Source organism: Bos mutus, chromosome 19, assembly GCF_027580195.1.
Source record: "Bos mutus isolate GX-2022 chromosome 19, NWIPB_WYAK_1.1, whole genome shotgun sequence".
In the NCBI taxonomy this organism is placed as follows: Eukaryota; Metazoa; Chordata; class Mammalia; order Artiodactyla; family Bovidae; genus Bos; species Bos mutus.
In genome coordinates this window covers 18,137,906-18,165,694 of record NC_091635.1, presented here as the reverse complement: position 1 = coordinate 18,165,694, position 27,789 = coordinate 18,137,906, and the positions used below count along the sequence as shown (strand labels likewise).

General features: G+C 56.3%; 2 protein-coding genes across 8 annotated transcripts in view; one reads left to right on the top strand and one right to left on the bottom strand.

The window, feature by feature from the left end:
- Positions 1-201: 201 nt before the first annotated feature.
- Positions 202-16,797, top strand: ELAC2 (elaC ribonuclease Z 2). Of its 2 annotated transcripts, XM_070389531.1 has the most exons (24): positions 202-501; positions 948-998; positions 1,119-1,189; positions 2,246-2,310; positions 3,565-3,622; positions 4,397-4,465; positions 4,766-4,870; positions 6,035-6,093; positions 8,623-8,681; positions 8,769-8,841; positions 9,316-9,428; positions 9,565-9,660; positions 10,295-10,433; positions 10,729-10,814; positions 11,682-11,794; positions 12,948-13,044; positions 13,571-13,709; positions 13,980-14,018; positions 14,125-14,234; positions 14,514-14,613; positions 14,697-14,817; positions 14,906-14,984; positions 15,434-15,578; positions 15,886-16,797. In XM_070389531.1, exons 1-24 carry the CDS (start codon positions 269-271, stop codon positions 16,102-16,104), a joined length of 2,439 nt encoding a protein of 812 aa, XP_070245632.1. In that variant the 5' UTR covers positions 202-268; the 3' UTR covers positions 16,105-16,797. The 2 variants fall into 2 exon arrangements, with proteins under 2 accessions (XP_070245632.1, XP_070245633.1); XM_070389532.1 differs by lacking the exon at positions 4,766-4,870.
- Positions 16,798-17,918: 1,121 nt separating this feature from the next.
- Positions 17,919-27,789, bottom strand: part of ARHGAP44 (Rho GTPase activating protein 44) — a 119,036-nt gene continuing 109,165 nt past the window's right edge. For 3 of the 6 annotated variants that reach the window (XM_070389527.1, XM_070389529.1, XM_070389525.1), the window contains 5 exons: positions 25,764-25,781; positions 24,893-25,114; positions 23,346-23,503; positions 22,119-22,499; positions 17,919-18,223 (listed from right to left, as the gene is read on the bottom strand). In XM_070389527.1, coding sequence (XP_070245628.1) covers positions 18,084-18,223; positions 22,119-22,499; positions 23,346-23,503; positions 24,893-25,114; positions 25,764-25,781 — 919 coding nt within the window. In that variant the 3' untranslated portion in view covers positions 17,919-18,083. Of the gene's footprint in view, positions 18,224-20,231; positions 20,281-22,118; positions 22,500-23,345; positions 23,504-24,892; positions 25,115-25,763; positions 25,782-27,789 lie in introns of all 6 variants that reach the window. The other 3 variants (XM_070389528.1, XM_070389530.1, XM_070389526.1) reach the window with 3 other exon arrangements.

Sequence of the window (27,789 nt, the reverse complement as noted above, 5' to 3'; positions counted from 1 at the left end):
GAAAGAACAGCCAGGGGAAACCAAAAAGAGACCAGGGGCGGGGCCGTTCAGGGCGCTCTAGCATTCTTCCTCTCTATGACCACTACCAATTGACAAGGGCAGTGCGGAGAGGTCGCTCCCTATTGGACGTGAGGCCTCGCGTAGGCGGGCAGCTAGGCTAGCGGCGCGCTGATTGGCTGGGGCCCCACGCGGGTGGAGGGGCGGTGCTGTCGGGGCATGCGGACCAAGGCCGCCGGCTGCGTTCAGGTCCGGGAAGAGGAGGCTGCGCATGTGGGCACTCCGCTCGCTGCTGGGGCTGCGGTGCGCGGCCGGGCGCACCATGTCACAGGGGCCGGCGCGCCGCCCGCGGCCGCCCAAGGACCCTCTGCGGCACCTGCGCACGCGGGAGAAGCGCGGCCCGTCATGGGGGCCCGGGGGCCCGAACACCGTGTACCTGCAGGTGGTGGCAGCCGGCGGCCGGGATGCGGGCGCCGCCCTCTACGTCTTCTCCGAATTCAACCGGTCCGTGCGCCGCGCCGGGGCCCGGTGGGGGGTGGGTGTCCCCTGGCCGAGGCCCCCCACCCCCCCACCCCAGGCTTGATCACCGGGTTGTCAGTGTGGATGCGAGAGCCCGCACCCCGTACTGCCCCGTCCGTGCGGCTCCGGGAGGCGCCCCTGACCCTTAGGCAGAGCCCTCTCGCGTGCGCCTCATGGCTGGGGCGTGTGTGAAGTGGGCAGATGTGCGGAGGAGGTGATGGAAGAGGACCCCAGCACCGGCCCACCCCAGCCCCCTCCTCGCGTCTGCCGAGGAGGGTTCAAAACCTAGCGTCCTAACAGCAGACACTCGGCCGGTAGCACCACATGGGTTTTCAGGGTTTTTTTTTCCCTCAACGGTGTACAACAGAGCACCCGATCGATGGCAGAAGCTTTACAGACTCTGACTCTCTGGTGCGATGTTCGTCTTCTAGGTATCTCTTCAACTGCGGGGAAGGCGTCCAGCGACTCATGCAGGAGCACAAGTGAGCCAGCCCTCTTCCTGCGGGGCGGGGATGACTGTGCGGCTTTGACACGGGGGTCAGCAGAAGAGAGGGTCCCTGGCCAGTGTGTTGTGTCCTGCTCCAGCGCTTTCTCTTTCTTAGGCTGAAGGTGTCCCGTTTGGACAACATATTCCTGACCCGAATGCACTGGTCTAATGTTGGCGGGTTGTGCGGTGAGTCCATTCTTGTCCAGGTCAGAGGCTGGAGGGAGGTCTCTGGGATTTTAACCTGCCTTCTCCACCGCCCTCACCCCCGCTTTTTTTTTTTTTTTTTTTTGCCCATCACCCGACGTCCAGGGGAGCTGGAATTCTTTTTATGCCTGCCCCATCAGCTACAGCAGGAAGCATCAAAAAGTGTGGCTCAGAAGAGGTGTTAATGTGGAGGCTGCCTTTAGGTGTTAATCACCCACCTCATTTATTGAGTTGCTGGACTGGAGGTGCGGGACCAACTGGAGTGTGTGGTCACAGTAAATGCAGATCACAGTAAATATTAGGTTGGCCAAGAAGATGGTTTGGGTCTTTGCTTAACAGACTCTTTGGCCAACTCATTATGTCTGCCACTGGGACTATCAGCTACACACAGAGACCCAGTATCCAGATTTGTTGCCGTTTAGTCACTAAGAAGTGTCTGACACTTTTGTGACCCCATGGGCTATTATAGCCCGCCAGGCTCCTCTGTCTGTGGAGTTTTCCAGGCAAGAATACTGGAGTGAGTTGCCATTTCCTTCCCGAAGGGATCATCCCCACCCAGGGATCAAACCCAAGTCTCCCAACATTGGCAGGCGAATTCTTTACCACTGAGCCACCAGGAAAGCCCGGTATCCCAACTATCCCCTTGTTTCTGCCCATCAATTAGAAAGATCGAGATTGTTTTGCTGCCACATTCTGTAACATTGTGGAGCAGGTAGGAAGGAGTAAAGGCTGGACCCATCTCATCCCCCAGGAGTGAGACTCAGATGAGGTGAGGACGTGCCCAAGGTGCAGAATTGGTGCCATCCTTTGACTCGGTGGGTTTTTGCCCCCGAGGTGCCTCATTCTAATATCAAGTCCTGAGTAAGTGTCCCTTGAACCTCTAGCCAGCCCCAAGTCTGCTCTGCGTGTGTTCCCTGTTAACTCTGCAATTAGAGCAAGTAGGAAAAGCAGCCAGTTAAGTAAGGAGTGCGCCTCCTGGCGGTGACTGCGAGTCAGGGGTATGAAAGATCTGAGTTTATTCATTCTGTTTTTTTTTAGGAATGATCCTCACTTTAAAGGAAACCGGAGTTCCAAAGTGTGTGCTTTCTGGACCTCCACAACTGGTGAGTCTCAAAGCTGAGCCTTCCATTTTAACTTGCACAGGAATTTCCAGTTTTGCACATCGGCCCTCTGCCCTCCAGAGAAATCTCAGAGCAGTGGAAACACTTTGCGTTTCAAGCTAAAGATAACTTGAGTCCAAGCCTTATTGACTCTGACTGGGCTCAGGTCACATTCCCTCCTGGAGCCTCAGTGTCTGTAGCTGTGAAAGGGTTGCAGGTGTTACGAATTAAACAAGGTAACAGAGCACTGGGTCACTTTGTTTCACACCATGTAGACACAAGATGTCAGCTTTTATTCTTTTTTGTTTAAAATTTATTTATTTTTTAGTTGAAGGATAATTGCTTTACAGAATTTTGTTGTTTTCTGTCAAACCTCAACATGAACAACTTCTATTCTTATTTATTAAATTTCAGACATCTCTGTTGTACCTTCCAAGCCAGCTTACAACACTGTTGACAGGTTATAAACACATTATTGGTGTAAGGGTTCACTTCACGTCCCAGGTCCTAGGGGGAAAGGCAGCCAGACACCAGCCCTGCCTGTGACATGTGTCTCCAGAATAACGCCTCGCAGCCGTCCCTCTGTCCTCCTCGTTAGCTCTGTCCCACCATGGTCTGCCATCACTTCCCACATCCATTCCTCCACCCGCGTGACTGTCCAGCCCCGCGGCCACAGGGATCCCTCAAGTGGAATGGAAGGCGGGTCACCTCGTCCTAAAACCCTTCACAGGTCTCTGTAAACAGAGTCCAGATACCGTCACGTGGCCCCCAGGTCCCGCTGGCCCCGGCTCTCACCTGCCCTGCATCTATGCCCGGCCACACGGCGAGGCTGTGGGGCCAGCTCTGAGCGCTTCACAAAGCCCCCACCTGTCTCAGGCCAAGATAATTTTCTCTCTCCTGTGTCCTCCCAAACTTCCGGGCTCGGCTCCAGGGCTTTGGCCTGGGAGGCACCCCCAGCCGGCGACTCTGCAGACTGCTTGGCCCCCAGTCTCCTGTGTTGTTCCTGTGCAGGACGCTCAGCCCCACAGCTGCTTGCTGTTGTTTTTATGATTTCTGTCTCTTTCCCTGGTTTCTAAGTTCTGTGAGCGCAGGTACCCCGTCTTCTCATTGCTGACCCCCAGGCATCTTACCTGTGGTGGACACTCAGTAAGAAAGTTGAAAGTGCTCTCTGAAGTATGTTTTATGTTGCTGCCTCCAGTGTCTCTCATGTATTGACCCTTGAACATGTGTTTCGTCCTCCTCGTTTTTCTTTCTTAGGAGAAGTATCTGGAAGCTATCAAAATATTTTCTGGTCCACTGAAAGGAATAGACCTGGGTAAGTCCTTGATAACTACTCATATGCCCCCTTCTCTCAAATCAGAATACATAAAAGCTGACCAAAGTAAACGTTAAAACTTAAATGCTTCATCCATGTGAGATGAATTTTGAACCTATTGCTGACTGCGCTTTCTCTGCCCCTACCTCATCCCCTTAAACAACAGCGGGAAGGCAGGAGTGAGTCAAAAGCTGCCAGCAATGGGGTGTGTGCAGGATGGGGTCTCCCTTGGGGCCCTGAGGCTCCTTCCTGGCCCTGTAGGTGGGTGGCACCATTGAGTGGCCTTGGATCCCTCACAGAGAGAGGGGCTGGGAGCAGTTTTTCTGGGAGCACGTGGCCAGTTGATGGGAAGAGGCCTGACCGAGGTACCAGCCGGGCCAGGGGCATCTCTGGTTGGTTCTTCTGTAGAAGAACGCTGGTGTTTTATTTCAGAACGTGTCTTGGCTCTCAGAGTTGAGAGCATAGGTTCCCTGGCCTGGCAGTGCTGAGTGTCAACCTGGGTCTCTTACACTAAACCATCGGCTTCATTTTCTTTTGGCGGTTCATCACCAGTGATCCTCTTATGTCTTCTCACGTGGCTGTGTTAAACGTTAACGGCTGAAGATGTATTTTTGCTGCCTCCCTAAATATTTTCATTTACTTAGAAATTCTTGGTTTAATGCAGATTTATGCAAAAATCCAAAGCACTTCGGTTGCTCATGGGTGGTGATCTCAAGGTGATTCTCATGCCTGTGTTTGCGGCCCGGTCACTATCCTGTGGTCTTTTCCCCACAGCCGTGCGGCCCCACTCAGCACCAGAATACAAGGATGAGACCATGACAGTGTTCCAGATCCCCATCCACTGTGAGTACCAAGCCACATGGGGGGGACCCCTGGCGGTCTATTGGTTAGGGCTCCATGCTTTCACCGCCAGGGCCCAGGTTCGATCCCTGGTCAGGGAACTAAGATCCTGCAAGCTGAGCTGCACAGGCAAACATTTAGAAAGCCACATTTTCTTGGAGCGGGAGGAGGTGGGTCCTAGTTGAGGAAGGTGGGGATGGGAGAAACTGCTGGTGGCCAGTGGAGGACAGGCCAGTGTAGTGGGCAACTGGCTGTGAGCTCGCCCAAGGGCTCTGTCATCTGCTCATCTCCCCTACCGACCAGGCGAGCAGACGAGCGGTCAGCAGCCGCCTGTGCAGAGTCCAGAGCGGCTGAGTCCACAGCCGCCTCCACTCGCGGAATCAGCTGACGGGGAGCAGCGCCCGGACGGTAATGGTGCTCGGTCAGCAATGTGCTGTCGAGGGGGCTGGGGTGGACATGGGGTCTGTTAGTCCATTGCTTCCTTCTGCTCTCCATTCAGGTTTTTGTCCTAAGGAAGTTCTCTGTGCAGAACACTTTTCCTTGTCACGTTAGGACACCTGCGGGCAGCTGAGAAGGCTGTCATAAAGGTGGCTGCACGGAGCCTTAAGGGCCAGTTTGTAGCAGGGGGGTGGGGGCCCAAGCTTTGGGTCCAGTTTATCCAGAGGAGAACAGGGCCTGGCGAATGATTCATACAGAGGCTTTTGTGTTTCCCATTTTCTAGTACAAAATTATGTTGTTTATTTCGTTATACAGTACAGATCATTAAGTCTGTACAATTCGTTACCGAGTCTTTGGATTTTTTTGAATTCCCATTTCACGTGTAGCAAATCAGTATTTGCGTGTGCACCTGTCGTGTTGGCAAAACCACACACACAGGAACACTGCTCTCACGTTGTTGGTGTCAGCAGATGGAGAAGGCTCGATGAACTGTTTGTGTCTCATTGAGGCAGCAGTGATGCCAGTTAATTTTTGTGAATGCAGGACCTAACAGCCAAGCTGACAAAGCAGTCAAAGAGTGGCTTTGTGCCTCCTCTTCCAGAATGACAGCCCACTGGGAAACGGGATCAGAATTCCAGAATGAGACCTACCAGAGGAATTGGGCTGCTTGAGGACACTGTGGTCCAGGGATGGGCAAGCTTGATAAGTTCCCGCCTCTGCTCTGAGGACCGAGGGGCCCCAGCCCTGTGAACTGTCCTTCTTGGATGGCATGAGTGAGGACTGACATTTTTGTAGGCCTTTCAACTTTTATGTTATTTCTCACAGAGTTATTGATAAAGCACATTACAGCTTATTTTTTTCTCTCATGTCCACTTCTAGGTAAAACATAAAACATTTTAAAACCCTTCACTTGCTCTTTTCTGGTTTGAGTTTTTGCATTTTTGTTTACTCGAATCTCAACATGAGTTAGAAAAAAAAGAAAGTTCTGCTTGAGGGAAAAACAAGTGTGTTTGTATCCAAAGTTCCTTCCGTTTAAATTTGTGTGACGCCAGATTAGGTGTCAGATGACCACTGATCTGTGACACCTGGAAGCCTTGCCGTTCGCCTGGTCACGGTCGGACTGTCTCTTCTCAGGTGTCGGCTGGAAAGCGCGTGGCAGGGACACCTCCTTGGTGGTGGCTTTCGTCTGTAAGGTGAGCATGTGTCTGGTGATCTGAGGGTAGCAGCTTTCTCTGTGATCAGAGAAAACACACCCTGGTTCCCAGTAAACCACCTGTGCTCGTGTATGTATCCAGATTGTCTTCCAACCAGAGTCAGTCTTTGGAGACATGTTTCATAGTTGACTGTGAGCCTCAGTCTTGAACTTCAGAAATAGCAAAAGGTTAAGTTTCTGAAGTCAATGGAAATAGAGTTGATTTACAGTGTTAACTACTGCTGTACAGCAAAGTGATTCAGTTATACCCGTGTGTATGTATACTCTTTTTAAAAATATTCTTTTCCATTACGGTTTATCACAGGATATTTTCTTGTGCTATATGGTAGGAGCTTATACCCATTCTATATATAATAGTTTGCATTTGCTAATCCCAAGCTCCCAATCCTCCCCTCCCCTCCCCCACCCCGGACTTCCCGCTTGGTGACCAGTCTTTCTTTTTCTTTTTCTTAGATAGGTTCATTTGTATCCTGTTTTAGATTGGACGAATAAGTGATAGCATATGGTATTTGTCTTTTTCTGACTTCACTTAATATGATAATCTGTAGGCCCATCTATGGGGCTGCAAATGGCATTTAATTTTTTTATGGTTGAGTAATATTCTATTATGTATATACATATATATACTTATATACCACATCTTTTTTATCCATTCGTCCATCAATGGATGTTTGGGTTGCTTCTATGTCCTGGCTGTTGTAACCAGTATTGCAGTGCACATTAGGGTGCGTATATCTTTTTAAATTACGGTTTTCTCCTGAGATATAGCCAGGAGTGGGATTGCTGGATTGTATGGTAATTGTGTTTTTACTTTTCTGAGGAACCTTAATACTGTTTTTCACAGTGGCTACACCAACTTACATTTTCACCAACAGTGTAGGAGGGTTCCCTTTTCTCCACATCCTCTCCAGCATTTATTGTTTTGTAGACTTTTTAACGATGACCATTCTGACTGGTGAGAGGTGGCACTTCATTGGAGTTTTGATTTGCATTTCCCTAATAATTAGCAATGTTGAGCATCTTTTCACGTGCATAGCTATTGGCTGTCCATATATATCTTATTTGGAGAAATGTCTATTTTGGTCTGCCCGTTGTTCTGTTAGGTTGCTTTTTTTTGTTGTTGTTGAGTTTATGAGCTGTTTGTATATTTTGGAAATTAACCCCTTTTAGTTGCATCATTTGCAAATATTTCTACCACCGTGTAGGTTGGCTTTTCATTTTGTGTATGGTTTCCTTTGCTAAAGCTGTGAATTTGATTAGGTCCCATTTGTTTATTTTTACTTCTGTTACTTTGGGAGACTGACCTAAGAACACATCGGTATGATTTATGTCAGAACGTTTGCCTGTGTTCTCTTGTAGGAGTTTTATGGTGTCATGTCTTATATTTAAGTCTTTGAGCCACTTTATTTCTGTGTATGGTGTGAGGGAGCGTTCTAACTTCGCTGACTTAAATGGATCTGTCCAACTTTCCCAGCATCACTGGCTGAAGAAAGTCTTTTTCCCTATTGTGTTAATGTATTCTTGCCCCTTTTGTTGAAGATCAGTTGACTGTAGGTGTGTGGATTTATTTCTGGGCTCAATTAATAGCTTTTTTTATCTGGAGATACGTTCTCTCTATACCCACCTTGGTAAGAGATTTTCTTTTTTAATCATTATTGAAAGAAAGTGAAAGTGAAGTCACTCAGTCGTGTCTGACTCTTTGCGACCCAGTGGCCTGTAGCCCACCAGGCTCCTCCGTCCATGGGATTCTCCAGGCAAGAATACTGGAGTGGGTTGCCATTTCCTTCTCCAGGGGAGTCTTCCCAACCCAGGGATCGAACCCAGGTCTCCTGCATTGCAGGCAGATGCTTTAACCTCTGAGCTACCAGGGAAGCCCTTATTACGTTTGTTTATTTCTGGCGGTGCCGGGTCTTCACTGCTGCATGGGTTTTCTCTAGTTGTGAGCAGGGGCTCCTGTCTGCTTGTGAACGGGAGCTCCTCTGGTTGCGAGCAGAGGCCCCTCTAGTTGTGCAAGTTTTTAAGTACAGAATGATGATTATGAGGTTTTGTGATAGGATTTTTTTCCGTTTTAACATAATAAGAGAACACTGGGAATTTTTTATTTTAACTTCTCTCGGTATAAAAGCAGCAGCACAGTTTTGCCACATATGTGAAAAGTCAACAAGAGAAACCACCCACAGTTTCCCTGTCCCCGGAGTGCCGTGTCACACGGTGGATCTGTGACTGTTTCTGCTGGACTCTGTTCTGGTGACGCTCCGTTGGCCGTCACTTGACCAGCGCAGGACAACAAAGCGAGCATCTCTCCTCCAGATGCTTGGAGGACGCTTCTTACTTGGGATGGGAATAGAGGGCATTTTATTAGATGGACAAGGAGGTAACAAGGTTGGGGAAGTAAGCAGCTCAGTTTTAAAGCATTCGGTTTCCAGTGCTAAACCAGTTGTGAAACTGCTGGTGGAAACCGAGCTTCTCCGTCAGACCCTGGCCTCACGTGCTGTCCTCTTCCTCACAGCTCCACGTGAAGAAGGGAAACTTCTTGGTGCTCAAAGCGAAGGAGCTGGGTCTCCCAGTGTGAGTGGCGGGTGTCTGGGGGGGCCTTGCTGGGCACAGGGTGCCCCCAGGGCCCCGCCCTCACCGAGGCCTCGCCTGTCATTTCAGCGGAACAGCCGCCATCGCCCCCATCATTGCTGCCGTCAAGGACGGGAAGAGCGTCACCTACGAAGGGAGAGAGGTGGGTGCGGTCCTGGCAGGCACAAGCCGGGCCTGGACGCCGGACAGTCGCTGTCTGGTTTGGGCCCCACTTACAGGGGAGTGAGCAGCTTGGGTTTCATCACTGAGCTGAGCTTGTCTAGGCTTGTCCTGCACATCAGTGCTGGCCACATGGGGGCGTTTCTGGGGGTTTCCCTTTAGGATTTGGGGGTCTTCCTGATAGGATGAGGGCTGTCCCTGTCCCTGGGTTCAGGGGAGACCCCCTCAGGGTGGACTTCAGGCGTGTGGCCCCAAGGAGTGACATCCTCACCAGGGTGGGAGGATGTAAGGACGAGACTCTGCCAAGAGCCGAGTGTGAAATGCCCTCTCCGGCCGGCCAGCCCTGGCTGGTGTCCGTGGAGAGAGGGCCGGAGGTGTGGGCGCTCCCTGAGGGGGCTAACACTGGGGACTTGGGGGCCTGCCCTGGGAGCACATGGTGACCCCGGGGACTTCACAGATTCTGCCTGAAGAGATCTGCACCCCTCCGGACCCCGGGATCACCTTCATCGTAGCAGAATGTCCAGAAGAAGGGTTCATCCAGCCGCTGTGTGAGAACACCACCTTCAGGAGGTGAGGAGGGCCCTCCTGGAGGGAGGTGAGAACCGACATTGGTTGGGAGAGCAGGTCTGGGCTCCTGCTGCCCAGTCTGAGGTCTGCACTCTTTGCCTCACTGGACCTAGCAGAGCTCCCACTTGCTTCCTCCCAGTTACCAAGGGAAGGCCGACGCCCCCGTGGCCCTGGTGGTCCACATGGCCCCGGAGCACGTGCTCCTGGACAGCAGATACCAGCAGTGGATGGAAAGGTATGAGGGCCCCCAGGTTTCTGCCCTCCCTGGAGGCCGGGAGCATCTGTGCTGTGAAGACAGTCCCCGCGAGGGGGCGCTGCGGGCACACGTCTGCTGGCCTGGGGCTGGCTTCCTGCCTGCACCCTCCACACCCTCACCTCGGAACAAACCCTGCCTGTGTTGATGATCACGTGTGTGTTTCCTAAATAAGACACGTGGAGGATAAAGTAGCAGCCTTGCTTTAGAAGCTCTGTCCACGTTGGGCACCTTCCTGCTCTTCCCCACCGCCCGCCTGAGGGCTGGGTGGAGGGACTTGGCTGGGGTTGGACTGGGGCGTGTGGTGACTCCTCTCTTGCTGGCGCCCCTGGTCCTCTGCCCCTCGGGGTCTGAGTGTTGGCGTCCATCACCATCTTCCTTTCCTCCCCTCATCCCTGTGCTCCCTCGTGTTCCCGAGTCCCCAGCCCCAGAACTCTTCCTGGTTTCCCAAAGGCTTTGAACTGGGCTCTGAGGAGGAGCTGGGCTGTGTCTGGCCACTCGGGGTGACCTCTGGACAGGTCACTCACCCTCTTGAGCGCTCCCAGTACATGACCACCCCGTGGGCTGGAGTGCCCCCAGAAAGACACCATGACGACCGTGTGTCCATCTGTCTTAGGTTCGGGCCCGACACTGAACACCTGGTTCTGAACGAGACCTGCGAGTCGGTCCACAACCTGCGCAGCCACAAGATCCAGACCCAGCTCGGCCTCATCCACCCCGGCATCTTCCCCCCGCTCGCCGGCCCCCGCCCTCAGGTAGCAGCCCCCCACCTCCACTAGCCGGCCCCTGCCCTCAGATAACCCCCCCACCTCCACTCGCCGGCCCCCGCCCTCAGGTAGCAGCCCCCCACCTCCACTAGCCAGCCCCTGCCCTCAGATAACACCCCCACCTCCACTCGCCAGTCCCCACCCTCAGGTAGCAGCCCCTCACCTCCACTCGGGCCCCTGCCCTCAGATAACCCCCCCACCTCCACTTGCTGGCCCCCGCCCTCAGGTAGTGACCTCTCTGGCCCTGTTGTCCCCCCATGGGTCACAGCTCCATCTCTTGCAGGAAGGCAGTGCTACCCAGGGTGTGCCCACGGTCCGAGGCCAGTGTCTCCTTAAGTACCAGCTCCGGCCCCGGCGGGAGTGGCAGAGGTCAGTGTGGTCTCGGGGGGGGGGGTGGTCAGTGTCTCAGGTCTGTAGCCACGTGGCCTCTGCCTCCGAGCAGGAAAGTCAGTCACCCGCCATCCGGTCACCCTGAAAGACTGCCTGTTACCAGTTTGTGATTTCTGACCCGGGGTGTGGGGGCGTGTTAAGAGGTATGTTTATACTGTGGGTTTAGGGCCTGATACACTGTCGGGCTTTTTTTCAGAACAAGGTTGTTGCCAGGTTTCCAGGTGGGGGTGCTTGTTCATTGGAGGCCCTGCAGTCCTCCTGCTACGTTAACGAAACAAGTGCCTTCCATAAAAATCCTTGGGTGGAACAGGGTTTCCTTGGAAGATTCTTAAGTGGGGGTGGGGGAAGGGTACTGGGTCAGAGGCCGGCCCTGCCTGAGGCACCTGGTGAACCCGGCTTACCCTGCAGCCAGTCACGTGAGAGGTGCTTACTGCCCTCTGTCTTCAGTGTTTAAAAATTTGAAGTGTCCTGTGCACACCAGTGTGGTCCAAGGGGACCACGTTTGGAAAGGTGGCTGGACCCTGGGCACCACTGTGTTGAATAGTTGGGGCCCTTTAAGAGCCCTCCTCCCCTCCCCCAGGGGGATGCCCGGCACGACTGGGGTCTAGTGAGTAGAGGTCAGGGAGGCCCCTGCCCACTATCAGTGCTGCCAGGGCCAGCCCGGCCCGCTTTGAGCTGCGAGGTTCTGAGGACCAGAGGTGTGAGACCCGCTGGGCTGGGGAGGGTCTGCCACGGCGTGACTGAGAGGTGGAAGCACCTGCAGACAGTCCCCAGGGTCGGTGCTGACGTCAGGTCTCATTCACGGCCACGGCGCCCTTCTGTCCCGATTCTACCACCTTCTTGCAGGGATGCCGTCCTGACCTGTGACCCTGAGGAGTTCATCGCCGAGGCCCTGGAGCTCCCCAACTTCCAGGAGAGCGTGCAGGAGTATAGGAAGACAGCCCAGGACAGCCCAGAGGGTGAGGCAGACCAGGGACCAGCCCCTCCCGGGCTTGCCCTCCTGAGGGCATTCGTGCAGCACAGAGCACAGGGTCAGCCTGACACTGTCTAACCCCAGGGCCTTCTGGTCTGTTTACTACCAGTGCCTGCCCCCACCCAGACCAGTCAGGTCGGAAGTTAGGTGATGAGGCCCACGCAAGCCGAGCATGAGGGTCTGGGACCTCGGGTGAGGTTCTGGGCAGAACCTGGGGTCTGGTCCCAGCTTTGCTCTAAGGGTCCACGGGAGGACTCTGGCCCCGTCACTCACCGCGTCGGGCTTCCCCTGCCCCAATGGGAAGACAGTTTGGGGAACTCCGTGGCCTCTCTGCAGTAGTTGGCTTCCCCAGTGGTGGTGGTCTCAGCTCACAACTGAAGTGGAGAAAGGAGGCTGGACCAGAAGGCGGGGTCAGGTTCAAGCCAGTCAGCGCCAGGCTGGAGTTTCAGGACTATGCCTCCCTGGCTGCGCTTGCCGGGGTAGGTTTCAGGTTCGCACGTTAAAGCCCCATTTGTATTATTGCTTGTGCGCGTGCACATGCGGCCTGTCTGGCTGGGCAAGGCTTGTGGGGCCCCATGCTTCAGAATCCAGGAGGCTGTGCCTCTTCCTCCCAGAGAGTGAACCCCCCTGAGCCCCTCCCAGCAGGGCAGGACCTGTGCCAGGTGGGCTTAGCCTGGAGGTCTGAGCTGATTGACAGCACGGAGAGGGGCCCCCTGTTATATCATCTCGTAGGAGACTTGGGGGCTCCCCTGAAAGCTCAGTTGGTAAAGAATCTGCCTGCAATGCTGGAGACCATGGTTCGATTCCTGGGTCAGGAAGACCCGGTGGAGAAGGGATAGGCTACTCACTCCAGTATTCTTGGGCTTCCCTTGTGGCTCAGCTGGTAAAGAATCCACCTGCAATGCGGGAGACCTGAGCCTGGGTTTGATTATTGGGTTGGGGAGATCCCCTGGAGAAGGGAAAGGCTACCCACTCCAGTATTCTGGTCTGGAGAGTTCCATGGACTGAGCAACTTTCACCACCAAGAGACTTGGGCCTGTGGAATTGCTCTGCTTTCCGCCCCTTCTGGTCTGAACATCACCCCCTCCTGGGGATCTGTACTTAACCTCAGGGCTGGCTCACGATGTGTTTTTCCATAGCAACCAGCAGCCAGTACCCAGAAGTGGTCTTCTTGGGGACAGGGTCTGCGATCCCAATGAAGATCCGGAATGTGAGCTCCACGCTCGTCAACATCAGGTATGAACCCTTGAAGGGAGGCGCCGCCCGTGGGGGGACCCTGCCCCACTCCCAGGTGAATCAGAAGGTGCAGCCTTTAATCCCTGGAGGCCAGTCTTGGCTGGAGTGCCCGGGGAGGGGTCGGGCAGTAAGGTGACGGGTGGTCCGAGTAGCTGACTTGGATGTGGGGGGTCCGCGCAGTTGGATGCCCAGTCATCTTTGGATGAAGCAGGTGGTGTGCTGTGAGCCATCACCTGGTCTCACTGGGCTTTCGGCTCCTCCTGTGAACTAGTCACTAACCGCCCCCACCAGCGTCGTGGTGCACCTGCCGCCAGGCTCCGCTTCCCACACAGACCCTCTCTTGGATGCCCAGCATCTGTGCGACTCCGAGGACACTCGTGTATGTCCCGGGCGTCGGGATGTCCTCTGATAGGAGGAGGACAGATGTGAGGCCGCCTTCACCTTGAGGGCAGCCCCCCTGGGTGGGGCTGAGGTATTGCCCTGCCCTCCTCCCTGAGTGAGTCCCCCCCGCCCCCGTCCCCCACAGCCCCGACACGTCCCTGCTGCTGGACTGCGGGGAGGGCACCTTCGGGCAGCTGTGCCGCCACTATGGGGACGGCGTGGACCGGGTCCTGGGCTCCCTGGCTGCCGTGTTCGTGTCCCACCTGCACGCCGACCACCACACGGTGAGTGGGCTCCCTCCTCGGGCCCTGTGACTCCCACCCGGCGTGGTGTCTTAGGAAAACCCGGTAGCCTAATCTTGAGGCCACAGGGCCTCCCCTGGCCAGGTGGCTGCTTGGAGCCACCTTCAGCCAGAGGCGGGCAGCAGCCGGGTGGTGGGCATCAGAGGTGGGTGGCTGACGGCAACCAGGGACTGCAAGCTGGGGTCCCAGGGCCCCAACTCGGGAGGGAGGTCAGGTCTGCACGAGGCTGATTGTGTCCCCTCCTCCTCCCAGGGCTTGTTGAACATCCTGCTACAGAGAGAGCGTGCTCTGGTGAGTCCACTGGACTGTACTGCTCCCTTGTCCTGTGATGGCACACACACGCCTCCTCCCACTCCACACCGTTTCCGCTGAAACATCTGCTCTCTCCCCACTGCAGGCATCGCTGGGCAGACCCTGCCACCCCCTGCTCGTGGTCGCCCCCACCCAGCTCCGGACCTGGCTGCAGCAGTACCATAACCAGTGCCAGCCGCTGCTGCACCACGTCAGGTGGGCTCGGGCCGGGCGGCAGAGCCGGGGAGGGTGGAAACCCTTGGCTGGTTCCCACTCATAAAGGCCCTTCGCTTTGGGTTTCTCCCGGCCTCCTTCACTTCCATCCGCAAGTCTAGATCTCTGCCAGCACTTCTCTGTGAAACGGTTTCCAAGCCTAGCACCCTGCTTCTTCAGTGACAGCACTGAATTGTTCCTTTGTAATAGTGGGGCTCTCTAGTCAGCGGCTTGAACATCAAATTAAACGTTCTTTTTCTTAAATGTTTTATCTTCTCACAGTGTTATTCCTGCCAAATGCCTTCAGAAGGGAGCTGAGGTCTCCAGCCCCGAGGTAGAAAGGTTGATAAATTTGCTGCTGGAAACCTGTGGCCTGGAGGAGGTAGGGGGAGGCCTGGGCGCAGGTGGGCAGGTGGGAGCCACGGAAGCGTGTGGCTGGCTGTGAGCCCACCACCCCTCCTCCAGTTCCAGACCTGCCTGGTCCGGCACTGCAAGCATGCCTTCGGCTGTGCGCTGGTCCACATGTCCGGCTGGAAGGTGGTCTACTCGGGGGACACCATGCCCTGTGAAGCTCTGGTCCAGATGGGTGAGTAGGGGCATGTTCTGTGCGGCCCCCAGACCCCTGTGGCCCCCAGGCAGAGGGCTTATTCTTGGCACCTGTGCTGCTGCTTCAGGGAAGGATGCCACCCTCCTGATCCACGAGGCCACCTTGGAAGACGGTCTGGAAGAGGAAGCTGTGGAGAAGACACACAGGTACAGAGCGCCCAGTCCGTCTGGCTCCCCAGCTGATGCTGGGCCAGCCTGTTTCCCACCAAGGGCCGTGGGGGCTTCTGACCCCGAGTGGCTGGCTCCCCAGCCTCCACTTTTATTTCTGCGGCACCTCTAAGGCAAGGCTCTGGAGGAGGTGTGGCTCAGGAAAGAACTGAAAATATGCTGAAGCCAGGGAAGCGGGGCTGGGGCAGGGTCATAGTGCGATCTAAGGGAGGAGTGTGTCGCCCCAAGTGGGAGGCCCCTGTCCCCCTGAGGCCCTCACTGGTGGGCAGTCCCACAACGCAGAGCCTGGGTTGCACTGGGGGAGGTGGGAAGACGGGCCCTGGGGTGGCTTTGTGTCGGCGGCAGGAAGCCTGCGGCCCCCAGGTGTCTGGCTGGGCCAGGGTCTGCGCGGCCTGCTCCTCCAGCCTTCCGCTGACCCATGTGTGCAGCACCACCTCCCAGGCCATCGGCGTGGGCATGCGGATGAGCGCAGCCTTCATCATGCTGACCCACTTCAGCCAGCGCTATGCCAAGATCCCGCTCTTCAGCCCTGACTTCAACGAGAAAGTGGGCATCGCCTTTGACCACATGAAGGTGAGGGGACCCCTTGGGCGGGGCGGGGAGAGGCGCCTCCATCCGTGTGGATGGCCGGGCTCGGCCTGCTGCCCACCACAGCTGGCACAGAGCCTTGGGGCACAGGCCCCCAAAAGCCCCATGGAGGCCCAGCTATGACACATGAGCCACCCTCCATGAGGGCCCGGGGATGGCGTTCTCTGAGCAGTAAAGCTGGGCCTCTGGAGCTTGGCTTCCTCTCCCCACGGCTGGGCCAGTCTTCCAGCCAAGTCTGCCTGTGAGGGTGGCCGGTGCCTGTGAGCCATGACAGCCTCATCTTGCCTCGTAGGTCAGCCTGGGGGACCTCCCGACGGTGCCCAGGCTGACGGCGCCACTGAAGGCCCTGTTCGCCGGGGACCTGGAGGAGATGGAGGGGCGCCGGGAGCGCCGGGAGCTGCGGCAGGTGCGGGCGGCCCTGCTCGCCGGGGAGGACGTGGAGCCACCACAGAAACGCGCCCCCACAGAGCAGCCCCTAAGCCCACAGAGCAAGAAGGCCAGGGCCCAGTAGACGTGGGGCTGGGGAGTGTGGCGGGAGGCCGTGGCTTCCTTCGGTCTCCAGCACGAGCGCTGGGCTGGGGACGCAGCCTCAGGAATGGTGTCTCCAAGGATGGGACATTGTGAAGGTGGGCGTCTGGACCCTGAGTGCTCTGTCCCTGTGCTGCGGCCAAGCAGGGTCTTGGGGCACAGCTCTGCACTGCGGGCGCCCAGGGTGCCTGGAAGCAACTTGATCCTGGCAGCGACCTTCGGAGTCCATCCCCGGGGAGCCAGCACCCCTCTGCAGCCTGGTGTCTTAGCCAAAGTCAAGTCTTGTGGACTGTCAGCTGCGGACCGTGATGGGTGGGCGTGCAGTGGTTCCAGGAACGCAGAGATGGGCTGCCGTTCCTGCCGCATAAACAGACTGGAGTGTGGAGCGCCACCGCGTGGGGCCAGCGGCCGGGCCTCCCCCTAGGGCTGGACAGCACTGAGGTCAGTGTCTGAGAAGGGGGTGGATTCTCACAGACACCGCTAGTATTCACGTGTTCTTACCACCGGGGAGGAGAGAGGGGGAGCTTTAAAGAGACACAGGTGCTGAGACAGAGACCAAGGACTGGACTCACCATGACCTTGGAGTCCCTGGCATCGCCTCCCGCATCCCCTCAAGCTTGTTGTTAAGACAGGAAGATAGGCCATGCTCAGGGATAATAAATCTATTTTAATAACATTACTTTTGACAACTATTTGTACACGTATTGAAAGGTAATTGTCATCCCCCGGGCTCCATTACAAATTGGGTACTGAGCTGCCCTGCCAGGAAGCGAGCAAAGCCGGGAACATCAGAAATCAGCAAGTCCCACTGTTGGAGGAGGATTACTTTACACTTGGTTGGGAAAAATAACGAAGCATTTAAATCTCTCATTGTACACCTGTACATGGGTTTAGATTGAATGGCTCAAATTAAACAAATATAGATTTCATATATACAAATATTATATCCAGTTTAGGTATTCTATTTGAAAAGGATAAAACTGTAAGGTTGGACTCTGCATGCATGACCGGAATCCACTTCTCTCCCCCTCCGTCCCAGGTGTGACCAGACCCCCAGGGTCTCCTCCCCGGGGCCGGCTGGGGACTCTGTGGAAGGGTGAGCCAAGCTCTGCCCACCGCACGGCTGGGGGTGTGGGCCTGGGGGCTCCGTGGGCCATGCCCCCTTCCCCTCTAGGGCTTTGGGTGACAGGATTATTGCTATTCACTTCTGACCTCCAGAAAATGACCCCGTTTCTTAGTGAGCTGGGGGACCCTGGAGGGCTGCAATTACTGAGACACATCTCAAGTTTTGGGGGGGGGTGCCTGGGGAGTTACATTTGGGTCCCCCAGACACACTCAAGATCATTTTTAAAATTCAGAAATAGAAAACCGTAAGATAGTAAAGGGAGCTTCATTCCACAGCGTGGAGGAGTAAAACTTAAATTTTGTCTTCAGCCATTTACATCAAAGCCCACGGATGAAGGTCTGCCCGGCCGGCTCCTTGCTGTGAAGAGGAAGGCCGGCCAGGGCCCCAGGCTTCCAGGCTCCTGAGAGCTAGACGCTCCGCCCCCTGCCCCATCTCTTCCCCTGTCCCCTCCCCGCTCTGCACCATCAGGCGGACCTCGCAGGACTCACGGCAGCCGTCAGCACGGGTGACAGGCAGCCCCAGGCTGACCACCACCGAGCCGCGCACACCCACCCTGCAGAGGATGTTTCTGACACAAGCCCTCGGGTGGGGAGGGCGGTCGCCTGGCGTGGAGGCCGAAAGTGGATCAAAATAGGCACAAAGTCAAAAGGCAAAGATCAAACAAAAGGCCAGAGTCACCACCCAGAGGGGACGAAAAAACATCCGCACCACAGAAACCTGCCACGTGGCCATCCGCAGGGGTCCCACCTGGCGGCGGCTGCAACGGCAGGGGCCGTGAGCACACGCGTGCGCGGTGCTGCTCTCAGGGCCGTGTGCAGGCGCGTGCGCGGTGCTGCTCACAGGGCCGTGCTCTCCGACTCCTCCTCCGAGTCTCTCTTCTCAGCCACCGAGTGTCGCCGCATGTGCTCCAGGGGCCCGAGGCGCAGCGCCGACCCCAGCTCCACGTGGATGGAGGGCACGTCGAAGTGGACCAGATCTGCAAGGCGGCAGGGGTGGGGGGCGGGCTGAGAGGCTGGGGGCCTGGGGTGTCATGGCAGGGCCAGCTGGTGCGGGGGTCCCCTGATGCAGCCTCTTAAAGGGGCCCGCTCCGCCCATGGGCCCAGACATCCAGATTCCTGGATGTGGTTCAGATTCCTACCTGTGGTTCAGGCCCAGCGGATCCTTACCCCCTGGAACCAGACTCTGCGTATAGAGGACACCCCCTGGCTGGGCCAGGTCACACCGGATTGGGGATGTCAGGGCTGCATTTAGTTTCCTGGAGTCTGCAGGGATCGGTCACAGCCTGGGGACACAGCCACCTCTCAAGTGCGTGGCCGGACAGGGGGTCCTGACACAGTGGCCCAACTCAAGACCACACATGTATGCCTAAGGGGCTGGGGGAGGTGGGACAAGGGTCTCCCTGAGGACTCCGGGAGTAAGGGGGGCAAGCTGCTCCCTGTGGGCACCGCCACCCCCATTCCCATCCTGCTCGCCTCCAGTTACGCCTCTGCTCGGGCACTGAAAGGTCACTTCCTAGAAAAAGACCAGGAAGAGGGCTGGTCCCCAAGGCAACACACACAGTCTGTCCCGACCTCAGCAGGCAGCTCGGGGCTGGGGGCCCTGCGGGGCGGGCATCAGGCGGCAGCGCCGACTCCCGGGGCCGCAGGGCTAAGGGGACCTGTGACTCCCTCTGGGCCTGATGAGCTCTGGCCTCCGCTCAGCCTCACCGTCCCCAGGTGGGGGACTGAGGACCCACACCACGGGGGAGCAGATGGGGGTGGGGCTTCCCGTTTTTGTCAAACATTCCATCCAAGGAAGACCACGGCAAGTGGACAGACAGACGCGTGGACACCGTCTTCAAAGACACACAAACATGCAAGCTCTGGGACGAAGGTCCTCCTCTCCTCTGACCCCACCCCCACCCCCCAAAACAGCCCCCTGCCTGACCGAGTAGAGACGGGAGTGGGGGGTGGGGGTCCGCGCCTCGGCCGTGCTCCTCCTCCTGCCGGCCTGGCTTGGACTCAAAGCCCCGCCTCTGTCCCCAGGAGGAGTGTGACCTTGGGCGCCTTCTGACCCTGCCTGGGCCTGGCAGTCACTGGGGTGACACAGGTGGGAAGGTGCCCGCAGGCAAAGCAGGTATAGGACGCGCAGCCTGAGGAGAGCCACCTGGCGGCCACCTTGGCCACTCCTTAAGCCACACTGAGCAGGAAGGTAACTCAGGCAGCTGGAATGCAGTGGGAGAGAAACCCTTGCAGACGGCTGAGAACGGAGAGGCCCGTCCTTGGGACAGAGGCCCCCGGAGGCCTGTCAGGGGGCCCGTGTGGGTGGCAGACACTGCAAAGCCACTCCTGTCCAGAATGTGCAGCTTTTCTGGGGGGCAGAGGGGACCCCTTGCTTCACTCTGGCTGCCCCATCTGACTCAGGCCCCGACACCTGCTTCCTGCCTGTTCTTGCCTTTGGTTTCTTTAGCAGCTTCTACCCTTTACGGGAGCAGGAGGCCTTGCGGAAACTGCTAGGAGGGCTCCCAGAGTATTTCATTGAATTGGACAGAAAGGCCCTGGCTAGCTGCATACCTGGGACAACATGAGCTCGGGGTGAATTCTAGAATGGACACTAGGGGTTCTTTAGAACCTGCTGGCCATCCTAGAGGACCAGGCAGGTACTCTCCCTGGGGGCCCCTCCCTAAACTCCGGGTGCTTGTGCCTCCCCCAACACTGGGCACACGTCGTCAGCCAGCGGGCCATCCAGTGACACAGACCTGGGATGAGGGAGGGGGCCGTCACCCCTTCCTTCTAAGCCTGCGTGGGAAGCAGCTGGGGCTGGGCGGCCCTGGAGGGGGACAGTGAGGGAGAAGCCGAGCGCAGCCTCTTTCTCCTCCTGAGAAAAGCCAGGAGGCGGCCGGTGAGCCCCTAGGCCACGGGAGGCTGCCGTGCAGGTCGGGGTGCATGCAGAGCGCGGGGTGCGGCCTGGCTGCGGCCGGGAAAGGTGAGGCCGGGACCGCTTACCCTGCAATCCCCCTCACGCGTCCACAACCGCATCCCCCGTGTCACACAGCTGCGAGAACACAGCGACAGGAGGCAGAGAGAGGAAGAGAGACGATGAGACGACAACGGACACAGCATGCCCAACGCACAGTCAGGGGGCCGCAGCAAACTGCGACGACCACACCGCTCAGACCACTGCCCCGCGGGACGAGGGGCCGGGCCGCTGCCCCCCAGATGACCGCTCAAGGGCAGCGGCTCTGAACCAGGGGTGGCTGGGACCCCCGCCATCCATCAGGGACTCTTCCAGAACCACCAGCGGGAGGGAGGTGGTGTTCACTGTGGTTCTCCAGGGAGGGGTCTCCTTAATGTCTTAAGAGCCTCAGGGTGGACAGAGCAACTGGGCCTTCACTGTTAATCACATCCAAAGAAAGCCAGATTGCCAGACGGCCGCTCCCCATGGTATATACATCTGTTTCCCCCACCCCAGGCACGTGCACTGGACTAGTCTCTTCTAGGCAGCAAAGCACTAAACCCATGGGCTCTCCTTCCATGTGGTCAAGGGAACCCTCACTCCCGAGGGCAGACGTGGGGATGAATAAAAGCACAAGTCAGGACCCAAGGCCAGACTGCTCCCTCCAGTGTGTGTGTGGCGTGTCTGCGTGGAGACAGCTGTGTTTGTGTGTGTGTGTGTGTGGTGTGTATATACAGTAGGTGTATATATGGTGTATCTGTGTGTGATTTATGTGTATCTGTGGTACGAGTGCGTGCAAGCATGCTCGCATGCATGTATCTGTGTGGTGTGTGTGGGTTATGGTTACACATTTTCCTAGAGGAAAAATAGCTCCACCTTTGATGTTAAAGTAAAACTAATTTTAGTTGTCATGGGCCTGTTCCACAAAGCCCCTCAAAGAACCAGGCTTACAGAATCTTGTCTGAAATTGCATGCTCAGTCACTTCAGTTGTATCCGACTCTGCGACCCCATGGACTGTAGCCCTCCAGGCTCCTCTGTCCATGGGATTCTCTAGGCAAGAATACTGGAGTAGGTTGCCATGTTCTAAGGGATCTTCCTGACCCAGGGATCAAACCCATTATCTCTCACATCTGCACTGGCAAGCAGGTTCTTTACTGAGCCCTTTCTAAATATATTTTGCTAGGAAAAAAACCTTTTTCTAATAAGCCTTTTTTGAAGTGAAGTGAAAGTCGCTCAATCATGTCTCTTTGTGACCCCATGGACTCATGGAATTCTCCAGGCCAGAATACTGGCGTGGGTAGCTGTTCCCTTTTCCAGGGGATCTTCCCAACCCAGGGATTAAACCCATGTCTCCTGCATTGCAGGCAGATTCTTTACCATCTGAGCCACCACGAAAACCCAAGAATACTGGAGTGGGTAGCCTATCCCTTCTCCAGGGGAATCTTCCCGACCCAGGAATCGAACCGGGGTCTCCTGCACTGCAGGTGGATTCTTTACCAACTGAGTTATCAGGAAGCCCATAAGGCTTGTTTAGTTATTAGGAAACTATGTCTTTGTCTCTCAACCTCTGTTCTCACAGTGAAAACTGGTACCTGAGCTGCCAGTGCTGAGCTGAGCAAAGCCCCAGACACACCTGTGCTGTGATCCCACTTTCTGCCATCACAGTCCAGCCCCTCCTGAAGCCGCCTTTTCCCAGGACGCAGGGCGCTCGGCCCCCAGATGCAGGATCAGAACCCAGGCTGGCGGGTGTTCAATTGGGAGAAATCCCCTAGGGAGCCCCTTCTCTGCAGGACAACTGGCCTGGGGGTGTCCACGGCCTCAGAGGGGCTTCTAAGGAGACCACCCCATATGCCACAGGTGGCTCCAGCACGGTCATCCCTGGCAAACAAGGCCCACCTCCTGCAAAGTCCCCAGATGCCACACGCGCCAAGGTTACCTGTCGACATGCTCTCCCCGGGGGACACACCGTCCAGCACGGGATGCTCTGAGGACTGTGGGCTGGAGGCGGCGAGGCTGACAGTGGGCGGCTGGGGCGGCGGCAGGGTGGGCCTCTGCCGGGGCTTCGGGGTGGGCCGCGACTTGCTTAGGGCGCCCGTGAAGCCAGAGGGGGAGGCCAGTGGGGGTGCCGGGGCTGCGGGGGAGAGCTGGCCTGATGCCAGGGAGTAGCCCGGGGGATAGCTGAGTCCGTAGGGCGATGGGGTGCTGGGGGGCGTGGGGGACAGGCTGAGTGGGGATGGCTGGCCGGCAGGCTGCTCAGGCAGGGGCCCTGGCTGGCCGAAGGGGACCTTGGGTGGAATGGGTGCCAGCTTCTTGGAAACTGAAAGACGAATCAGCACACAGGGTTGTTAAGTGGCACTCACCATCCATCCATGTGGCTGTGAGCACCTTTTCCCGACCCCTCACCACCAGTGCCTCCACGCCCAGCTCCTGGCACTCTGAGGGCAGCTGATGCCATTTTAAAAAATTCACCTAGAACTACAGGTTTTCCTATCTGCCCACATGTTCACTAATGTCTCCTCCTCTTCTCTTGATTCCTGCTGTAATTGGCGCGCGCGCATGCGCGCGCACACACACACATCCCACCCCCAGGCAGCGGCTGAGTTCAGGGTCCTTCCATCGCTTCACAGTGGTACAAGTATCAGGGTTGCTCGGAGAAGGTGGGAGTTGAGGATGCACTGTCCAGGAGGGGACGACTAGAGATGGACCTGGACACTGGACCCTGGACAAAGCGACCGTCCTTGGGGCAGGAAGCTCTTCTGGCTGAACCTCCAGTGGCTCTGGGATGCCATAACAGAGACCTCTGACCCAGTCCTCCGGCCACAGAGGCCCAGAGCCTCCATCACTCAGTCTGTCTTTTTCCTATCCTTGCCCTCAGTCCCGTGTACTTGCCCTGGAGGTGTTTACCCTTTAAGAATCCCAGGTGTAGATGTGGACAGATCTGCATTGTTCTAGGTGTACCACTGCCCTGACTCCTCTGCACTGCCCTCTTTTTACTTTTTTCCTTCTTTTTACTTTTTTTTGATTCAGAATCTTAGTTCCCCGATGACAAAGGATTGAACCCATCCACCTGCAGTGGAAGCAGAGTCCTAACCACCAGACCCCGGGGTAAGTCTCCACACTGCCCTCTTTTATTTATTTAGTCATGAGGGTGGCCATAACGTACCTTTCCGGAGGGTGTGAGGGCTCTGGTCCGCAGGTGGCTGGCCCGGACTCGTGCCTGACTGTGCCCCGGGCTGTGAGCCTGCACTGGGTGTCCCCTGGCTAGAACCCGGACTTCCCTTCTGCCCTGATCCTGGAGAAAGTTCTTTGCTTTTAGAAGCACTGTAACACAAGAGAGTTATAAAACAGAGTCAGTCCCTGAACTCAGGCAGCTTCAGCATCAGAATCATGAACTGAATTTATGTTCTCTGGGCAGGCGTGGTCCTCCCAGACCTTCTTAAGGCCTTCAAAGATGCCTGTGGAGGTGACCAGCCCCTCCTGGGGGCTCTGAAGCTGAGCTCCACTCCCATCTCCAGGTGGCCCCCTTACGGCCAGCGCCCTTTTCCTGGCCTTGGCCCTCTCCCCAGCAGACCATTCCAGGAAGTCTCCTCTTTGTCAGTTTCCTCCTCCCCACAGCAGCCCCTGCTTCCTGCTGACCTCTCTCTCCCCTCCTGCATCCTGAAACAGAATCAAAGCCCATGATTCCATGGCCAGGGTCGGCAACCCCTTGCCCTCTCTGGTGGAGCCATCAGCAACCACCCCATCCAGGGTCATCTCCAGCCCCTGCCAACTCTGTCATTTCCCATCTCACATGGAAAATACTTTCTATACATTAAAGAAAAAAAAAAATCCTGCAACCCCTTCACTTAGGGATTGGTATCTGTGTGCATGTGTGCACACATACAAGTGCATACAAAGACTGGCTTGAAAGGTTCAGATTTCCAAAGTCGCCAAAATTTTTCCAATTCCTAACAGAATGCACAGTGGGCCTGGTGAAGTGGCTTTCCTAATTTTCTGAATTGTTTAGAACAGAGAGAAACAGCCAAGGGGTCTGTGCAACCCCGCTTGTAGAATTCCCTCCCTCTGACCATGCCCCTCTCAAAGGGGGTTGTGGGGGGGGGATCCTCCCCTGCGCCCCTGGGGACCAGCGACCCCGTGCCGGCTCAGATCACACTTTCCATTTTTGGAGGGACAAGGCCCTTTCTCCATAAAATCTCATGGAACCAGCACTGGAAGGAGCAGGCTCTCCAACTCTTTTCTTCCTCCACGAGAATGAAATGCATGATCTTGTCACCTCCATTCTTTACCTGACTTGCTCCCATTTTAGCAGTAAAAATGGCCCCTATGCATCTAAAGGAGGAGGAGTGGAGAGGAGAACCACTGAAATTCTAAACTTCGATAGAGGTAACAAGCTGTACCAGTACAGGAGGGGACAGAGGAGCTGGGAACTCAGCTTCCTCGCCTGCTTTGGCAAGCTGCCACCTTACACATGCACCTGGGATGCTATTCTCAAAAAGCCTGGACCCCCTCTGATCACACAGGGGCTATGAATCCGTACCTGCTGCCAGCATGAAGCAGAAGCCAAACCAGGATGCTTAGAAAGGGGACGGGGGACATGACCAACTGCACGAGGCTCTGAGCGTGTGCAGCAAACCTGAAACCCCTCATCCACGTGCACTGCAAGCTAGCCTACCCGGGGGGTCCGGTGGGGGGCCAGCGCCCCGGACTTACCTGGTCCGTTCAGCCGCAGGCTGGAGGCCGAGGCCGGATGGAGAGAGCGCGGGCACCATGGGGCCCTCCGGGGACTGCTCCGGGAGGGGCGACGGCAGGGGCGGGGCGAGCTCAGCGGGCGGGGCGGGGGGCTGCATGGCAGGCGGGGCGCAGGATGCCTTCCGGCCGGCCGAGGAGCCTCTTCGAGCCACCCACGACGTGTCCATAACCCTCACGCCCATGCTGGCCGGGGACACAGAGACACCCAGGCTTAGCCTCACGCCCAGGGCGCCGGGCTCCCGCCCCCACGAAGCGGCCAGCAGCGCAGCCCCGAGCATCTCTTGGACCAAGGAAGCGAGGCGGCGGCCGTGTTCCGCGGAGCATCCCGCAGCTCCAGGCTGGGGCGGCCTGGGCACCGCTGGCCTTAGGACCGCGGCGTGCCCGACAAGCTCCCCGGAACCCAAGCTTCCCTCAGAGCAGAGAGCGGCTTCGCTGGGGGGGTCACCCACTCCTCCCAAGTGGTGGGTGGACGCGGGGGAGGGGGGAGGGCAGCATCAGACTAGAAGAGAGCACCGACCAGCAGGGACACCTGAACATCCATCCTTCTTTTTGTCACCTGGGGGTCCAGAAGCACAGGACCGACTCAGGACTCCCGGGCCAGCCCCAGGACGCTGGCTGGCTTACAACCTCTGCAAGGTCTACAGAGCAGGGCGGGGCTGATCATGCTCTGGTCAGTCCCCCCCCGATTCCACTTCAAGAAGGGGGGACACAGCTCTGAGTACATCGGCCAAAGCAACCAGACACGCACATTCACCCCTGCAGAGCTTGCTAAGGCACCGCTCGCTATTCCCATGGATGCACGTGACCTCATGGCTACCCGAGGATACTGTACCTTTGGATTTTCCTAAGGCTGCAGGGACAGAAACACACAGACATTAGTGTGGCAAACACTGCGCCTGCCTCCGGACACACAGCGGCTCTCTGTCAGGGTCAGGGGCTAAGCCTGGGGCTTCCACTGAGCCTTGAAATTGTTTGCTTAGTCCGTCTCTCCAGTTAAAGTGACTTTTCTGTCTGCACAGGTGAAGAGCATCCTACCAAGCGCACTGGTGAATAAAGACAGAAGCTGAAGAGCTGACACTGGTGCTTGCGGTAGGGGTTGGGGGCATGTCACAAGGAAGGAAAAAAATCCACAGAAGCAGCTATCCGCTCTTTTCTAAGTTATATGATTTAGAAGGTGGTCAATCTCCTTTCCTCTGGTCTAGGAGGTGACTGGTGCCATGATACGTAGTCAAAGCCTTCACTGACTATGCCAAGAGCTAAAACTGCCAGTGTTAAGGGAGACAGATGTTCATGCAGGGAGAACACTGGGCAGTCCCCCGTCTCCACTGGGGATAAGCAGAGGGTTGCCCCTTGCTGTCACCCACGCTGGCCAGGAGCACTGAGCTGCCACACCGTGACGGTCTGCCCACCTTGCAGAGGTGCAGCAAGATTCAAACCAAAGCTTCAAGGTTGGGGATGGGTTGTAGCAGGTGGGATGTGGTCCTTTACGAAAATGTGTGGGGAGGGAGCCTCCATGAGGGGCACAGAGGACCATGGTGCTACAGCCATGCACACAGAAAGGGACACCTTCTGACACACGTTCCCCTGGGGAGAGCAGAGGGATACCCCCCGGAGGGGAGACACCCACCACCACCACCACCACACCGCCCGTCTAGTGTCACTGTTAACACATTACTGACCGGGACATTTTTGCAGAAGCTAACGCTTGTGGTGTTAATACCTCTCTGGTCAATAATGTGTTAATAGTTCTCTTCTCCAAGGCATTTTGGGGGCAGCTGGTCTCTCTCTGGGATCCACTACCCACCAGCTTGCAAGTCGTCTTGGCTCTGAGGACCCCCCACCAATAAACAGGCACCTTCTACAGGGGATCCAGTCACCCCCAGAGGCCACTCAAAACTCTGCAGCAGGGTCCAGTGGCATCCCCTGGTATTTAAAGTAAGCTGGGGGCAAGCAGCAAACTGTGCTCTTTGGGCTTCTAAATTTATCAGGATGAAAGAGAGCAAAAAGCGTAACATTCCACTTGGGGAAGCGAACTGACGCCACTTTGTTGCAATGGTTGGTGATGCTGTTCCCTGTGGTTCCTAGAAGAGCCCTAAAGGAGGGCGGTCTCATACTCGCGGGTTTTCTTTCTTATCACACTCTCTTTCACTTCGAAAGACCTTCCCCATTTGAGATGGGAGGTGTGGGCTTTGGGATCAGGGCTGGTGGGGGGACACCTTCTACTATCAACCGCATCTCCCAGCACCATGGACCCTGACATCAGGCTACCTGGTGATCCCCTGGTTCACCAAGGGGAGGACGCAGAGGGGGGACCAATGAGACCCACTAAATCGCAGCAGCAAAGCGTCAGCAACCAAGAATCAAGAGGTGAATGTATGCTTCTGCTTCATAAACAGCTAAGCCGCCTGCCATCACAACTCTCCCAGCTGAAGTGACTGTTGTGGGGCAGGCAGCATGCCCTGTGCCCAGGAAACAGGCATCAAAGGTTCACAGATGTCTTCAAAAGGCAACAAAAATCTTTATAGACCAATGAATCACAATGGCAAGAGTGACAATCTTGGAGGCGTCAAAGCATGTTTACCTTCAGAGGCTAATGGAAATTTGCTTGAAACATTGGCAGGCTGAAGTGTCTGAACGTCTAGCTAGAACTCCACCCAAAGACAAAATTTATAAAATTGCTTAGCATGTTGCCAAGAGCAAGGGAGCTACTCAGAGGTAGAAGAATACAACCAGAAGGTCACAGAAGCAGGTCACAAGTTTCTGCTCATTGTTCTGTCACACAAAGAATAGTCGCAAGAATCAAATAACTTTGTGTTGTTTTAAAAAAACACCAGATTCAATCCATCGAAAACAACCAA